The following is a 17937-nucleotide window of genomic DNA, read 5'->3' on the forward strand; positions in this document are numbered from 1 at the left end:
AAACAAGTAGAAATAAATTGTTGCAAGCAGTGCTGTGCAAAAGTGAATATGCAAACATGTAAAAAAAAAGGAAATCTAGTTCCCACATAAAACAACTACAAAGAAAGGAAGTGGTTAACAATGCTACAATTACATTGTACTAAACACAATGCTTGCACCAGAATAAATCTGTTGAAAAGTTTCACACGAAGTTCCTAAGTAGGTGACTAGACCCACTGAAAAAAATTTAACTGGACTCAGTGAAATAAGGCGCAATGCTGTGGCACCTCTCTGTTTTGTACAACTGATGATTGGCAGGTGTTGTTACAAGTTGGTTTTATTATTCCATGAAGATGAGGTGACACCAAGCACTGGCAAAGGGAAGATAATTCAGGACCTATACACTATCAGCAAAAAAGCACCACTTGCTGCCCCAATGGTAGTATATGGATAACCATTGCTGTTCTTAATAGTACATTGGGCACCTTTAATGTCAAAGTATTTGTACAAGGCTATCGTAGTATGGAATAACTGCAGAGTACTTCACTAGCACAGTCAGATGATACAATGCAAGATACCCTGTATGGGTCAACTTTCATTTCACCTTCCTTTCCACGCCTGCACTAAATCGCTAAATGGGATTAAATCTAGAATAGCTTTATAACACACCATGGCAACTAAGCAGGACTCCAGATGAGACAATATAGTGACTGGCTTTATTTAAAGTATTGCCTAAATTCTGTCAAAACATGTGCTTGCCATTCAAGCTTTAGATGATAACAGAGTTAAAGTGTCTTCACAGGACATGCTTACTTGTGCCGCATAAGCACAAATTAGACAGGTAGCTTACCTTAAATACTAATGCTGATGCCACCCCCCCCCCCCTCCCCATAGGTGGATGTTATAAAATAAGCTGCATGCACTGGTTCAGCTCACGAATTCATAATTTTAGTTTTGTTGGCAATAAAATTTTATTGATATTATAATTACTTTTAAGCTACCATACATGCCATTGGCACTTGATTATGCAAAAACAAAAGGTTATAGAAAATGCAATTAATTTCATGACCCTTGGATATTTTACATCTGCTACCACAAATGAATGCCGAGTAGGTGCCTGGACAAATACCCTTTGTGTGCACAAAATCCCTTCAAATGTTTTCTGCAACTTTTTAAAGGAAACAATACAACTATATAACAGATGTGAAGCTTGTGTTGGTGTTTGTGACATTTTGCACTAATTTAGTAAGCTAGTGTAAAGCACAGTGCTTAGGGATTACCTAACAATATAAGCTTTTGCAATGCACAGAAAGTAGTCATTAGGTCATCCCAACTACACTGCTTGAAAAGTAGTAAACTAGTTGTTGAAACCACAAGAAAGGGCGGCACATAAGGGTAACAACATGCAAGTAGTTGGTGCCCATCACTGCCTAGCTATACTTTGGCCCAAATAGTCAAGCAGTCAGATGTAACATTAACATCCAAAGTGCGATAAGCCACTCAAGCTGTTTTACATGCCGCAAGTGGGCAAGTGGGCAAAGGTATGTTCTATGCAAGTCATGAACAATTTATGTAATATTAATATATCCAGCACTTTAGTAGGTACACCTCGTAGCTGTATGTCAATTTACTGGTATGACAATTCACCTGGATCAAATATCTTATGACTTAACTGTGAATGACGTTTTCACCAGAAAAATGTGTATGCTGGCCTATATAAGCACTGTAAAATGACAAAGTAAGAACTAACTTTAACAATCAGTTGGCAAATGGCTCAGCTTGGAACATGGTGGTCTCCAGAAAAATATCTTTAAGGCTTGTTTCAGCCTATAAATGTAAGCAGAAAACCAGCAAGCTGGAATCCCATCCAGCACTCGCTAAACAGTACAACCCTCAATAAGCTAGAACCTTGCTATACAAACCATGCTATGCTCAGTATTCACACAAGGTGATAAACTTTTTTTACTAGAGTTCTTCACCGCTAGCTGCTAACAAATATTTTAAAAACGGCACAGTCGATACTTTTTTTTTTCTTGCCACAGTTGACGATCCAGATCTCTTTCTGAGCATAAACACTCCTCACCAATCTAGCTTTTCAGTAATCAAGGTGTTTCTGAGTCATTACTGCACTGAGAAGCAAAGCAAAGTGCACCATAAATTGCTAGAACACGTCCAACAAGGCCAGGGTGGCACAATATTTCCATCCTGACAACTACCAGATCAAAACACTTGCGAACACTATAAGACCTGAAAAGCACCAAAAAACACTAACTTAATTTCAGTCCATAATGAAACTGGACCACACTTGTGAATTCACGCATTAAGCTGAATAATGCACAAAGTTCCGCTTAAGAGAACTAGTGTATAGGAGAACACTGTAGGAAAGAACTAATGAAATGTGGCACAAACATATTCAGTCAGAAAGGCACCAAATGTGCAAGAATACATCATCCCTGTCATACTAATCGCCAAACCTGTTGGGTGCATACCCACACTTGTGCACCTTACCATTGTTATACAAATGCCAACCAGGACAGCAAATGGGGAACACAAATTATTTTACAGAGATTTTTTTTAGTAGGAGAACAAAAATGCTAGCTATTTCAAACAAGAAGTCACAAGGGCCAGCCTTTGATTCCCATTTAGGCCATTCAGAGAATGCAATGAGTGCAGCTACCAAAATATGTTTTCAGCTAACACAAGCATTTTAAAGACAAAAACAACTGCACAGATATCCAAGAGCACAGAAGGCTAGACTTTGATTCAGAGGGATATGCAGAGCAACAACTTCCATCATCACAGTGGCAGCAAGAAGTGTGGAAGATGTAAATTTTTTTTTAGTGTATACAGACTTAGGCTTGCAAGTATGTGCCTCTTGCAAACAAAAACCACAAGCCTTCACTGTTACTTGCTCTCTTTAACAGTACAAAAGCCCCCACACATGCCTGTTCACAAGAGCTTTACAAGTTCAGGTGTATCACTTGACAAGCAGAGGTGTCGCCTTTCACAGGGACCATGGACGCAAATTCTTTCGTACATTTGCATTTCTTAGCATTCAGAACTGCAACAGTTGCCACTCAACAAGTAAATACCAGGCCAAGAGTCTATTAGAATCAAATGCACTCCAAAGAGAGAGAGAAAGAAAACAAGCAAGCAAAACATCATTAAGCATCACTGAAGCTCTTACAGTAGCTTAAGCAAGGCTTTACTCATCACTTGACAATAACCTTGGTCAAAGCGTGCCAAGAATTGTCTACAGCATGTCCTGATAGTCATCATGGAACATCACTATTTCTGATTGTCACAAATGTACAAACAAAATATAACACAATGACTGCAAAAATTGTATCATATGCACACTTTTTTTTCTTGTTACAGAAGTACTAAGGGCAGTACCTAATAATGAAAGTAACTTGGAACAGTTCTATGTCTGAACAAACCAACTGCACATAGAAATTTGTTGACTAAGTTAGTCACCATCAACATGATCTTATACCTTTGCCCTCAGCATACCTTGCAACAATATAAATAATTAGGTAATGCATAGTAACTAGCAAAATTGTCATCACTAAGCAAATGTTGGAAAAAAGTAATGTTTAAAATGTGACAAGTTCAGGAAAAATATACACTTTAAGTAACATTGTCCAACACAATAGACACATTTTTCTGCAGTTAGTTTACCTGCTTCTGTCAACAAACAAATAGTTCTACAAAAGGAAAAGATGCTTCAGCAGATCTGAATGCAACATACCACTGCCCAATAGACATTCAAGTAGAGAAACAGAATTGGATGTAATACATAAAAATACCCTTCGTGTCTCCAACCTGTACCAGCAATTCCTCTTTTCTTTTTAAACATACAATAGTCACACGGAGAATTCCAGCCTAAAGGCTTAGAGGACATCAAATTAACACTATATATATATATATATTATTATTACTGCTGCTTTCTTATTACTGCCATTATTACTGACTCAACTGCACAAATGCATTCAAGAGTGGCCAGTGCTCCACATGCTTCAGGGACTGTAGCACACTTTCCATAAGCGGACTGTGCAAATAAAATTGTTTGTTTGGCTCTCTCTCACCATGAGGCACTATCTCTATTGCCACTTGCTTCTATTTTTGAAACATTTCGGCTTGTGTGCAACTTTATTTTTTGGAGACAGCATTCCAGCTTCCTCTTCAACACTTCAACAAATCACAGTGTCTGTAATGTGTGTCTCATGGCTTAATGGCACAGCCACATTCCTTGGACTAAGAAGTACTACACAGCCACATGGCGTGGTCTTTTACTCACAAAACAAAATTCGCTTCAAAATGAATGTATAACCACAACTGACATGCCTGCCTGCAGGATTCAGCTGAAGGTTACAAACATAACACAATTAAGTCAACTGGCAAAGCAAGAAAAAAGAAAAGCCCAGCCCTATTAAATCTGTCTCTGGGACTGCTACAGACAGCAGCCTTTAAAGGGGCCCTGAAACACCTTTCACTGATGCTACAGTTTCTTTGTCATTCAGGCTTTTCATTTCTGCTTGTCATTACAAGCACACCGAATATGGGGCAGGACCAACGCACCCTCCCAGTTGGTCATACAGCCATGTATAATCATGCAAGAGAAAGTTGGTATCCACCTGAATGTAGCATGAACCTACCAAGGAAACCCACACAGGCTAATCATAAAAAAAGCTTCGCAGATGAAAAATTTGTCCTGCTTCGGGGATCAAACCCGACACCACCGCCTTTTGAGGACAGTCACTGCAACAACCTAATCTAACCGGGAGGCTAGCAGATGGCAGGGCAAGGGTGAATTATTTGACAACTAGAAGCTCAAGAAAACTTAAAAACCAAATCAGAACTGCACGAATTCACAAGGTGGAAGATGCTAGCGAAATAAAGTTGCCATTTATCTGAAAGTAGCACGCAGCTACAATTGGAGACCCATACAAGTTCCTCAAAATGAATGCTCTGAACCCATTAACTTTTCACCTCGTATCAATGCACTTCAAACATTTTCTACATTTCCATATAAGGAAACCAACTGACAACTTTCATTGGATGCACTGCAATGCAATATCGCTGAAAGATTGCAAAAAGACAGACATCTGGGAAAAGGAGGGCAAGGATGTTTCAGGGCCCCTTCATCAACACTAGGAGAAAAAAAAAGTGAACTTCATTCTAGCTGTATTATCTGTCTATGTATAAGAGTGGCTGCCTCTCGTTTTTATACAGAGCAAAAGACTACCGCAGTATAGACATTGAACTCTGCTTGCCTACTTATATATGGAAGCATCACATGTATCGGGATGGTACATGGCTAGGTAAGAATGTGGGCCAGTCAGTGCACCTGGTCAAGACTGTCCCACATGTTAAGGCAAACTCGAGGGTCTCAACAGCAACCCAAACCTGACTTAAAACAGTTTTCACGCACCAGCACTGCAGAATGTAGTCCTTGGCATCTCATGACATGGCAGCGAGTAAATGATAAAATCCTTACAACAAATAATACAAACACATTGCTTCAATGTGCCGTAAAATCTTGCCGCTTCAACAGTATCCACAAACCAGGGGTGTGCAAATATCAAAATTGTTTTTTTTTTCTTTCTTTCTTCGAAACACTCTCAACAGAAAGTAAAAATCCAACATTACACTGAATATAAAATTACTTCCCCAAGTCATAAATGGAAAAAAAAAGGGACTTTGGTATTTATGTGATGATTGCTTGATAAGTTTAAAGTACCCAAAGCAATGCTTGGCCTATTGACAGATCCTGTAGTGAAATACTTCATATTCATTTTGACCACTTCACATATTTTAATGTGAACTCAAGTCTGCGCTACAACTCACTTGTTTCAAGATGAACAACTAACAAGCCCACATTGCAGCTCTCTCGCTAAATCTAAGTACTTGGCCGTTTTTCATTCCACTCCTTCTAAGACCAGGAATTGAATGTGCAACTCAATAACTGTATGACACTGCACTTCTACATGAACTATAGATTCAATGATTCTATATTCATTCATTCAAAACCTGGGACGTCCATAAGCATAAGCATGCAATCACACACCCTCTCATTTATATCAGTGACTAAGCCATTGCATCCACAAGTACTGAACAATACAAAAATTACTCCCAAATGTCATCTTATGACTCTGGGAGTTCCAGAAAACATGCAAAAAAACCTGACAAGCATAGTGGCTATCCCCTGAATGTCTTGTGCTTATTGGTTTGTTTGCACTGTTGGTTCCACAATACAGTGTTAAAGTACATAAAAAGTAATCATGTTGTATTTACAAATTTCAGATGGCATACTCTACAGCAATGTCTTGCACTTTTTTTTTTAATTTTTTTACAAATCTTGTTCAACAATGAGAAATTATTAGTGTGTAAAATTGAGAAAAAAATGCTGTTCTAATAAAAGTTCAATGACCATTTCACAAAGCAGGCACTAACTATTTAACACACCTACTGATGCACCAGTCAAAATGGTATATATAATGAATGAATCCAATCAAGGTCTTCCATGTTTTTCAAGCAAACAAACCCTGCATTAATACCAAAGTATAGGAAAACAAAATAATCAACATTAATATTTGCAGACCCCTGGTAAAGGTACTACAAGGTCAAAGTCACCAAACAGAACAATCTAAAGTGGCATATATATATGTTAACAATTCAAAGTATGCAAAACTTACAAGCATCACACAACTAGAATGCCCCAGCAATTATCACCTGCCAGCAGGAGTTCTTTTGCCAGCATGAAAGTCCACGGGTAGGAGCAGCGTTAACACTAATTAAAATTCACCGAATACGCATGATATGTGTGCCAACAGATAAGCATCAATCAATAAACAACAAAGACTTCAGTATAACATGCTTCGATGTGTGCACTGTACTGGAGGTAGTCACCTCGCGATACGACAAAATGCCACTCATACAGTTAGTGACACAATGAATTCAGGCGTACACCCTCAGAGTAGAAAAAGAACAAGCAGTGCAAATAAAGATTGTGCACTTGCACAGCAATGAAAGAATGCAAATTCAACAATTAAGAAAAAAACAAGACAGATCCACATGTACTACTACCACCACTCTGGCACTGTGCGTGAGTGAGCCCTGCTGTTATGTTAAAGAGGATCCCAAAGCTTTTCTGGAAATGGGATGCTGCCAAAGCCAGGGTTTGTGCGAGTCTCCCAGTATTTGTGAGTGTAAGTCCAGTGCTCCTTTCCATCTTTCGTTGTCTCCTTTCTGAAATGGCAATGCAATAAAAGTTACCGCAATGTCTTTTGCTGTTGTTGTTGTTATTACGACCTTGTCGAGATCGATGAAACTGATAGAATTATCTGGCAGGTCAAATTATACAAGATGCAGAAAAACTGTAGAACACACCACTCATTCCTTCGGCAGTACTTTCGAGACTCTAACGCACCCCCGAATAAAACGCAGGCCCGACTTGTATGTGTCCAAAGTAGGAAACTAATGTAGAAATGACATTAAAGCTCCTAAACAAAGCAGAAATCGAACTCGCACATGATTTTTGGGGGGCAAAAAGTGTGGGCAAGGGTCTAATAGGTGTTGCACAATAGCGACCGGTTTTGTAATGTCAATTTCATCACGTGGTTTTTAAACTCAGCTTCACCGCAATACAGTCATGTCATGTGGTAAAGCATACAAGAGCGCGAAGCTGGTTTTGACATTGTCTCCGATTGCACCATGCATGTGATTTCCAGCATCATTTTTTGAAGAAAAAACAAGAGGTGCATGTTAAAATCAGGTAAATACCGTAATCAGACATTGTGAGCTATGGTTATTGCTTGAAAATCTTGCTAGGGTAGGCCAAAAATAGGCATTTTCAATGAGAGACCACGTGTTTAGCATATTCACTGTCCCCTAAACCTCGCCAAGACAGACACTGCTACTAAAGAGCTCACTATTGGGGTCACCAAACGAGTAAAGTGCATGTGTGCTGACTGGCCAAGTTCGAATTATCCAGCAAAGGCCAATTTCAGAATCGAAATGACGAAAGTTTGGGCCCATAGAAATGCCAAGGTGCTGGCTGGGACCATCGGCAGAGATCGACTTAACCGGAATTATCCAAAGTAAAACTAACAGAAGTCTAGCGTACGGAAATTTTGGCTATATTTGTTGGATGTTTATTTGTAACCAGTGACAATCCTGTACTGCCGAAACCAACAGGGCATGAATATCACATTAAAAAATTAAAATAAGATTTCCTGTTTCTGTGGAGCTTTTTAATGTACAGTTCTCAATAAATTAAACGTGATGATCAAAGCTCGCAGCTTTCGGAACACCCTATGCCATGGTAAAAAGCTTTCACTGACCAAGAAGTCCCCTCTAGATTATCTGTAATGCCTTTTCCAACAGTATTTCTAGAAAATCTTCAAATTAAAGGCACAAGAGGAGCACTAAAATGTATGCAACCAGTGAATCCCTGTGACACATAGAAGTAACACTTGTCGCGTGTATTTGCTAATGTTTTGGCATGTGCAAAAGTAAAAACTAGCCCCAAAGTTGTAACAAGTTGTGGCGTACATGTTGTAAACAACATCTCTCCTCATGCATTAACAAAGGCCTTTGGGCTGTGGAAGCGTGTTCTTGTGTCTTGTCCACAGTGCGTAGCCATGTATGCAGTGATGTATCATTAAGAAAACATTCAAAGAAAGACAGTTAAAAGAAATTATTTGCGGCTTAAACACCATATATTCTGCAAAGTCTGCGATGCAGACACTGCAGCCAACAAGCTGATGTTGCTAGAAAGCTTAAAGGAGAACTGACAAAAAAATGTTGATTTTTTTTTTTCTGCTTTAAACATAGCTAATGACACAGTAATCACAGCACAAAACCTCATGTACTTCAGAGCGTGACAGGTAATTATTTAGAGTCTTGTAAGTAGGAACCAGGCCAAGTTTCAGCTTCAGAGAGCAATGAGATGAGCCAGAGAAGGAATGTAAATACAGCTGGGCACGTGATCGCAAAAACCTCTGATGCATGCTCTGACACACACGCTGGCGCACCCTGCCCGAACTACTCAATCAGATCGAAGGCGTGGACCACGCGTTTTAAGCCGACGATATAACGGTGTGGACGAACCGCGCGGGGTCCGATGCCTGGGCGGAGGAAGCCCTGCAGAGAGTGGCAACGACCGTCCACGAGTATGCCACGACCTGCGGCCTGAGCTGCGCCCTACAGAAATCAGAGCTGCTCATGGTACAGCCCGGAAGACCAAAGAAAGAGCCGCCGCCAAACGTAATTATCACCATCGAAGGCACAGAGATCAAGTCAACGCAGCAGATCCGGATACTGGGCCTGCCGTTGCGCAGCGACGGCAAGGCGCACGCAGCCATCAACAAAATCAAGACCACATCAGAGCAGGTCCTGAGCAGGATCCGGAAAGTCACCAACCGGAACAGAGGATTCAAAGAAGAAGACACACTGCACCTGGTGCAGGCATTCATCGTGTCACGCATAATGTACTCCACCCCATACCTCCAGCTTGCGAAGATGAACCACGAGACGCTGAACACGACGATAAGGAAAGCAGTCAAACTTGCCATGGGCATCCCAGTCTACTCGTCAACGCAGAAGCTGCTGGAAATGGGTGCCCACAACACGGTGGAAGAGCTGGTGGAAGCACACCTATCCCACCAGTGAGTAAGGCTGAGCTGGACAGAGCACGGTCCGTCCTATGCAAGATAGGATGGCAAATTGAATAGCAACCGACAACGGAGCCGCTCCCCACAACGTGAAGAGACATTATTAAGACCAAGCCCCTCCCCCGGAACAGAGGCACTCTGTTCGAGAGGCACTCTGCGCGGGTCAAAGCACTGGCTCGACAGCTGGAAGAGGACCCCGAGGTTCTCTACGCAGACGCCTCGCTTCCCAAGCATGGCACCAGAGCAACGGCGGTCGTCACCACCATCGATAAACTGGTCACAGGCGCGTCAATACGGATGACGAATACAGCCAAAGCAGAAGAAGTGGCTGTGGCCCTCGCACTCGCACAACCGGGAGCGAGGACCGTGGTCACAGACTCCCAAACCGCCTACGCAAGCTACTGCAAGGGGAACATCTCTCCCGCGGCACCAGCGATCCTCACCAAATGCAAATGACCGGGACGAGCCGTTCAGCCCGTGTGGGTCCCGGCTCACTCGCACGTGGAAGGCAACGCACTCGCCAACCACTATGCCAGAGAACTGTCAATCCGGGCCGAGGACGAGCCAGAGCTACCACACTCCGTGACAAGTTGCAAAGAAATCACCCAAATCTACAGAAGCGGCAGATGTAGGCTTCCCCGTCCGCATCCGCAACTCAGCCGAATGCAGCAAACGATCGTGCGACGCACGCAAGCGGGGTCGCTAGCACATCCCGTGCTCTTGCACAAGATGTTCCCAACAGAGCATGACACTTCATGCCCATTTTGCAGACGATCAAAAGGCACTCTAGCACACATCCTTGCAGAGTGCACTAAGCTCAACGTCACACGAGACATAGCAGTCGAGCGGATTTAATCTGGAGAACTAGGACGCCACAAGTTGGGAGTGACGTAGTCATAGAAGTTGTCAGCCAGCCATTCCTGGATGACGCAGGTAGTGTGAGCGGGAGCCGAATCTTGGTGAAAGACATAAAGTCTTCCTTTCGAAAAAGACTCTATCCAGAGCTTTAAAGAGTGGAAAGCACCTCCACGTACGCGGCAGCATTAACACGGAGCCCTTCTGCAAAAAAGAGTGGCGGTATGACGTCACCGTTGTTGCTGATGACGGCTAACACCATCACAGACGACGAAAATTTTGCGTGTATCACTGTAGGCACCTCATCAGCGGTTGCGCAAAGCCACCTGTCGTTACAGTGGTTAACTTTTTGGTCTTGGTCATTTCATTCGAAAAAAAAAGCCAGAGCATTCCAGGCTCCTCAGGTCTCTTCAGCTTGCTTAGCAAGCGCTTGGACCGGAGCAGACGATTCTCCCGAGTTTTATCGGATATGAATTGCCCCCTCCTCATGACATAGGAATGGTACCTCAAGTCCCTGCGCACAGTGAGCCCGACTGTCGACTCTGCGACTTGGAACTCCTTTGCAATGGCCCGCATTCACGATGACTTGCAGCCGCTGGAGAAAATCAGGTGTTCTGACGACGTCTGACCACTGACTGCAGCCACAGATGCCACGTCACCGCTAGAAAATATCAGTTCTGTCCGCGCCTCATAAACGAAAGACTTTGCTACGTTCAGAAAGATGGCAATTTCAATGACGCTGTGGTGTGCGGCCAGGGCGATGAGGACTTCATGGCGTTTCATTTCCTGCGTCAACCTGTACGCTTCCATCTTTGAACAAACTGCGCAGTATGAATGATAAGGGGTCAACCAACAAGAATCCGCACGCCTAGATTGATATGATGAGCCTGCTGGTGCCTATGGCGATAAGGAATAGTGTTCTCAAATACCTTGCGCACCCGGTATATATAAACATATGATACATAGGGCATTACATGACCAAGTGGCTGCTCCAAATTGGCTCTTTGAAGACCTGTTAAGTCGCTGTCTGTATTGAACAGGTGTATGAATTATTCAAACAGACTGTCATAAATCTGTTTCATGTGGTATAAGAAGTCATTTCTTTCACTTAATTTCATTTATTTATTTTTCATTAAAAAAAAATGCAGGAGGCTAAGGAGAAAAGCCTTAGAAATGGCTTGAAAGTTACTTAACCCTTTTAGGGTCAATGACGTAAATATACGGTGCCGCAAACAAGTAAAAAATGGTTGATGCCGTATATTTACGGCACCGTCTGTATGGTTAAAAAGTGCGCCAATTTCCTAGCATTTTTTTGCCTGGCATGTGCTGCCACTATGCAGGAATACAGGGAATATTTTTCTCACACCTCTCTCTCTCGGTTTTCATTGCATGGTTTGTTGGCTCCGGCATGTAGAGTAACATGAAACTCTATGGGCACGTCTACTACCGCTCTTCAATCTGGCCCTGCTGCCCCTGCCCGATCTACTCAAGCAAATCGAAGGCATGGACCACGCATTCTACGCCGACGATATTACGGTGTGGATGGCCCGAGCCGGATTCGATGCCTGGACGGAGGAAGTCTTGCAGCGGGCGGCAACGACCGTGCACGAGTACGCAAAGTCGTGCGGACTGAGCTGCGCTCCCCAGAAATCAGAGCTGCTCATGATCCAACCGGGAAAATCCAAGAAAGAACTGCCACTGAACGTGATTATCACGATCGCCGGAACGACCATCAAGCCAACACAGCAGATTAGGATTCTCGGCCTACTACTTCAAAGCGACGGAAAGGCACAGGCCGCCATCACAAAGATCAAGACTACAACCGAACAGATACTTGGTATGATTCAGAGGGTATCGAACAGAAACCGAGGCCTTAAAGAGGATGATGCCATGCGCCTGGTACGCGTGTTCGTCGTGTCGCGGGTTACCTACTCCGCCCCGTATCTCCACCTGACGAAGGCGAATAGGGACACCCTAAACACGATGCTTCGTAAGGCAACGAAACAAGCACTGAGCATGCCCATATACTCGTCCACGCAAAAACTGCTAGACATGGGCGCCCACAACACGGTGGAGGAGCTCATCGAAGCCCACCTCTCTAATCAGAGAATCCGGCTCAGTCACACGGAACACGGACGAGCTGACCTACGCAAGATAGGATGGCAGAACGAGCCAGTACCCATCAAGACGGCACTTCCGGAAGACTGGAAAACGATCATTCAGACAAAACCCCTTCCCTGGAACATGACGCCGGGCAAGGACGACGAGAGGCTCACCGCGCGAGCCAAAGCCCTAGCCCAAAAGCTGGAAGAGAACCCCAGGGTCCTCTACGCGGACGCCTCGCTCCGAAAACACAGTGACCGTGCAGCGGTGGTGGTTACATCAAAAGACAGGCTGATTGTCAGTGCGTCCCTGAAGACAACAGACCCCGCAGTTGCCGAAGAAGCAGCCGTGGCCCTCGCACTCGCACAGCCAAGCATGGACACCGTAGTCACCGACTCAAAGACAGCCTACAGAAGCTTCCGCAGGGGGTAATCTCCTCCGCGACCCGAGCCATTCTAGCCAAGCACAAGCCTCCGGGAAGAGCCATAGAGCTCGTGTGGGTCCCGGCTCACTTGCAGGTAGCAGGCAACACCATTGCCAACTACCATGCCCGAGAAATGTCAATCCGGGCCGAGCACGAGCCAGAAGAGCTACCGCACCCGGTTACCAGCTTTCGGGACATTACCCGGATGTACCGAGAGGAAAGGTGCAGACTGCCAGAACCGCACCCCGAACTCACCAGGCAACAACAGACGATCCTGACGCAGGCGGGATCACTTGCGCATCCTGTACTGATGAACTGCATGTACCCTGCGGAATGCGATATGCTCTATCCTTTTTGCAGAAGAGAAAAGAGCACCCTGCTGCATGTCTTGGCAGAGTGCACAGAACTCAAGACCCCCCCTCCTACCCTTCCCACCAACACCCCCAATCCCCAACCCCTTGAGCGATGGGAGACCTTGTTATACAGCCCCCGCCCTACCGATTCAGCTTGCACTGACGGACAGGGGCCAGGAGCTGCTGGAAACATATGGGTCCCGTAACTAGGGAACCACCCCATCTGGTGCATGTGTGCACCACCAATTTATTTCGGGCCTAGTACAGTAAAAGCTCGTTAATTCGAACCGCAAGGGGAAGCCGCTTCAGTTTGAGTTAACGAAAGTTCGAACTAACGAAAGTGAAGGAGAGCAACAGTACACTGCGATTTGGAAGCAGTAGGGCGTGTCAGAAAGTTATGGCGTTTGCTGCGGGCACACGCCATCTTCAAGTCGAAGCTCTGGGTCCGACTGTGCCCCACCACCGATGTCCACCGAAACGAACGTTAGCCGAGGCTTAACACCATCACAATGAATCGCGATGCCCGATACCTCCTAATCTGAAAACAGAGGTGCACAACCGATGAAGACTGCCGAGACAAAGACGCTGAACACGTGAAGGTGGCGAAGGCCCTGATTCGTTGGTTTTTGATTGCAAGCGCAGCTGCGACGTACTTGATTCGCTGTGTTTTGGCGCTTGCCGTGCCATCTCCGCACAACATTAGCAGCTGTACAGGATTTGTAAAGCCTCCGGGATTCGCAACGGGCAAGAAGTCTCGGAGGTTACGTAGAACGGAGAGGCGACAGCCGCCGCTGGCTTCTGGCTGACCCCGCACAGGTTAGATTTTTTTCCGATTTTGCCTTCTCTCGCCGTTCTCTCCGTTTCCGAGGCAATGCAGCCTTGTGTGTTGGCAGTAGGCGTGTTTCTCTGGCCATGTGCCAGGCGAGCGTAGTTCGAATTATCCGTGAGGGAACCTTCTCGCGTTCGAATTAACGGACTTCTTTATACATAGACTTCTATGGAGCTTGGCCGGACCAAATCGTACAGTTCGAATTATCCATAAATTCGAATTATTGAAGTTCGAATTAACGAGCTTTCACTGTATATGTTGCTTCATCATCATCTACTACCGCACGCACATTGGCGCGCGTGCGGGCACACGGCGGTTAGTTTGGGTTTTGTTCCACAGGTGGTTTGGGCTTCTTGAGCTCAGAAAACTGATGGTTATCTCGTTACTAACTGCTCAAATGGTGACCGCCTCTTACTGGCTAGCTTATTGCTCACAGGGGTGCGCATATGAAGGATGCTGCTGTGCATGCATTTCCTTTTTTGGACAATCACGAAAACTAATCGCCTTTGGTTGGCAATAAGATGAAGATTAGTGGAAGTTTGTCACAAGTTTTGCTTTTTTGGACGAGTTTTGCTTTTGGACGAGTTTTCTTGAGTGCACTCACCTATGCAGTTCGATTATGCTATGGACGTAAATATTAGTGTAAGAGCAGGAACATTTGAGACTTGCAAAATATTCCCATGTCCGCATTTTTCTAAGCCTCTGAACTATTTGTATAACATTGCATCAATTTTTTAATTCTTATAAGTTTATTTCCTATATTTATTGTTGTTATTCATTAATAAAGAGTACATATATACCAATGCAAAATATTTTTTTTTCTCACTTTACTGTCATCCTAAAAAAATTACGGTAATTTTTATTGGAAATAGGCCTCTCTGACAAATTTAAATCTGCAATAAAAAAAATCGACCCTAGGATTAAGGTGCAACACAGAAATATTACACGTAACAACACAATAGACACAACAATAAATTCCTGTAATACCGAGGACCAGATGTACAAGTTCAGCAGCACATGGTGAGAAAACAAAATGCTCCAGTAATTGCAAAAAGCTTAACGGGGTGAAAAAGGAAGAAAAGAAAATCCAACAAAGCCTAAAATACTAAACAACCAATTTTGGTTGTTTCATCATCATCATCATCAGCCTGGTCACGCCCACTGCAGGGCAAAGGCCTCTCCCATATTTCTCCAACAACCCCGGTCATGTACTAATTGTGGCCATGCCGTCCCTGCAAACTTCTTAATCTCATCCGCCCACCTAACTTTCTGCCGCCCCCTGCTACGCTTCCCTTCCCTTGGAATCCAGTCCGTACCCCTTAATGACCATCGGTTATCTTCCCTCCTTGGTTGTTTAGTAATACCCAATTGTGCAATAATACAGTCTACGCTCTTTACAATGGACCCTTAGCCTTAGTTTGTTCTACCTCAGCCTTAGTTTGTTCTACCTACTTTATTAATGCAACAAAGTTCACTTTTCACGGACTGCACTACAACGAACTATCAACTACAGCGAACTAAATCTGTGGCAATTTTTTTTTAAACTCGGGCATATAAGACATACTTTTGCAGTGTCGACACGCGCTGACAACTGAGTTAAAGGGTCAGCCGATGATCACAGCTCAATATCACGCGCACAAGATAGGAACGGAGGGTGGAAACGTGCAGTCTTGATTCGCGCGCAAGCCATTGGAGGGGGAGGGGGGGGTGACAGAGAGGGTGTTCTACTTCGGCGGCTGCTGCTTATGGCGCCGCCGCCGTATACCTTGAAAGCGATCTGCGATGTGGACAAAGTGCTTGCCCACGCTGGCGCCGTATCTCGAAAGTGATCTGTGATGTGAACAAAGTGTGTGCCCATGCGGGCCTCATCTTCAACTCTATCTGTAATGTGGACGAAGTGCGCCCAGTGCTGGTAGCTTTATATGTGCTGTGCTTTCGATGTTTCATTCGCCTTGAAGCAAGAAACAGCACGAAGGTCAATTCGCTCGCTGCTGCTGCCGTGCTTATCTTGCTTAATTTGCTATCGCAATCGATGCTTCGCCTTTCGGGCGAAACTGCGACTTTTGTTTGCTTGTTTTTTACTTTCGAAGTTTGTCACTCACTCTTTCATCGCGACGAAAGTTTCGGAAGTGAGACGTTTCGCATATGACAGACTTCTGATAAACTGGACGTCTTTTGCTGGATTATCGGGGTCCGTTGTAACAAGAGTCCACTGTATTGTCACATTGTAGTGATGATGAACACAGTAGCACAACTGTGAACTACGAAACTAACTTTTTAGTGGGCGGACTTATGCTCAGAAAAACAGGTAACACAGTCGGCGATTGGTGAAAATCTGATCTGTGGGTCAAGTGCATCAGCTTTTATACATGACTCATCGGAGGGCCCAGCGTAATCAATGGTGCCGACGTGCCTACTGGAAGGTATTACACCATTTGCGTCATGCACACATTCAGATTACGTAAGGTTCGGTGTCAACAGACATGAGAGACTCAATGATAGCCTTTGAGTACATTCCGAACTATCCAGGTGTGTCTTGCAGTGAGCGATAACCTTAAGTTGTTAGCGGATGAATGCAGTCCCCGAGAAAAGCATAAATAAGTACACATGTCAATATACATGTCTGTGCTACTGCCCTGTTATGAGGTTATAAAAGGAAAGTGAACTTCCTTATTAAGAGCCTAACTAAGGTAGCTGTAAGGAAGCTTTCTGTCTGACAGATGAACCTACCTGAACCACATTGGCTGATACTCAATGCCCTGTTCTTCCCTTTGCTTTCGTCGTTCCCTCTGACTCTGCTCCAGTTGAGACTTGACTGCTTCAGCTGCAGCAATGTTGCCCACCTCTAACAGCCTGAAATCATATCATGCCATCACTGTAAGTGCAAGATGTTGTTGTGGTCATGCAATATTTCTGGAGCTTTTCATTAAACACGGAACTGTCAAATAAAGAATAATTAACAAAACCTGTGTCAGTCACAATGTGAAGTATGCTTCTCCAATGCTGAAATGTTTCAGTACTTAAGGTATTATCTTAAATAAGAAAATTCAGAGGGAAGTAATGAAATGTATAGCACCATAAATGAGTTTATATTCACAAGGCAACACAGTCCAATTAAGATGAAGTTCTTGGCACAATCTGACATTTGGGAATAATTAATGAGCACTGCATTTCATTAAGTGGAAAGACTGAATGTAAACTATGACCCTATTGAAGGGTGAATTATCCCCAAGACCAACAACAAACTGTAGACCCATCACAGAAACTTGTGAAAATTAAGTTGCTTACAGCATTCAAATGTGTTTCTCTCATTTACCCCTTTAAAGGTACACTAAAGAGACAAATGGTTTTTTTCTGTATCAGTAAACTACTCTTCCAGAATACCAAAACACCACTCTTGCCGCGAGAAGACACTTGGTAAGCCAGATGAAACTAAAAACATTAAAGACGGGTGGTGACACCGCCATGGATTTTGACAGTCTGATGGGGCCCAGCAGTTAATTCTTTAGCTGTAAGTATTGATGACATTCTAAAGGAGCCAAAGACTGAACATGGCAAGTCTTGCAAACTTTCACTAAGCCAACGTGGCCCAAATACGTAAAAATACTTTGACATCCATGATGTGACACTGACATACCAGCACTGAGGTTTTGGCATGAAATGAAAAAAATGAAACTTTGAGCTTTATTTTCTCTTTTAAATATCGACCTAGTATCA

At 43.9% G+C, this 17937-nt stretch overlaps 1 protein-coding gene across 5 annotated transcripts in view; it reads right to left on the bottom strand.

Annotated features, from left to right (window-relative positions):
- Positions 1–298: 298 nt before the first annotated feature.
- Positions 299–17937, bottom strand: part of LOC135901251 (oxysterol-binding protein-related protein 6-like) — a 159775-nt gene continuing 142136 nt past the window's right edge. For all 5 annotated transcript variants that reach the window (XM_065430974.2, XM_065430977.1, XM_065430976.1 and 2 more), the window contains exons 21-22: positions 16951–17073; positions 299–7230 (exon numbers count right to left, since the gene is read on the bottom strand). In XM_065430974.2, the coding sequence (XP_065287046.1) occupies positions 7110–7230; positions 16951–17073 (244 nt within the window). In that variant the 3' untranslated portion in view covers positions 299–7109. The remainder of the gene's footprint in view (positions 7231–16950; positions 17074–17937) is intronic.

The sequence above is a fragment of the Dermacentor albipictus genome, chromosome 1 (genome assembly GCF_038994185.2).
Source record: "Dermacentor albipictus isolate Rhodes 1998 colony chromosome 1, USDA_Dalb.pri_finalv2, whole genome shotgun sequence".
Taxonomy (NCBI): domain Eukaryota; kingdom Metazoa; phylum Arthropoda; class Arachnida; order Ixodida; family Ixodidae; genus Dermacentor; species Dermacentor albipictus.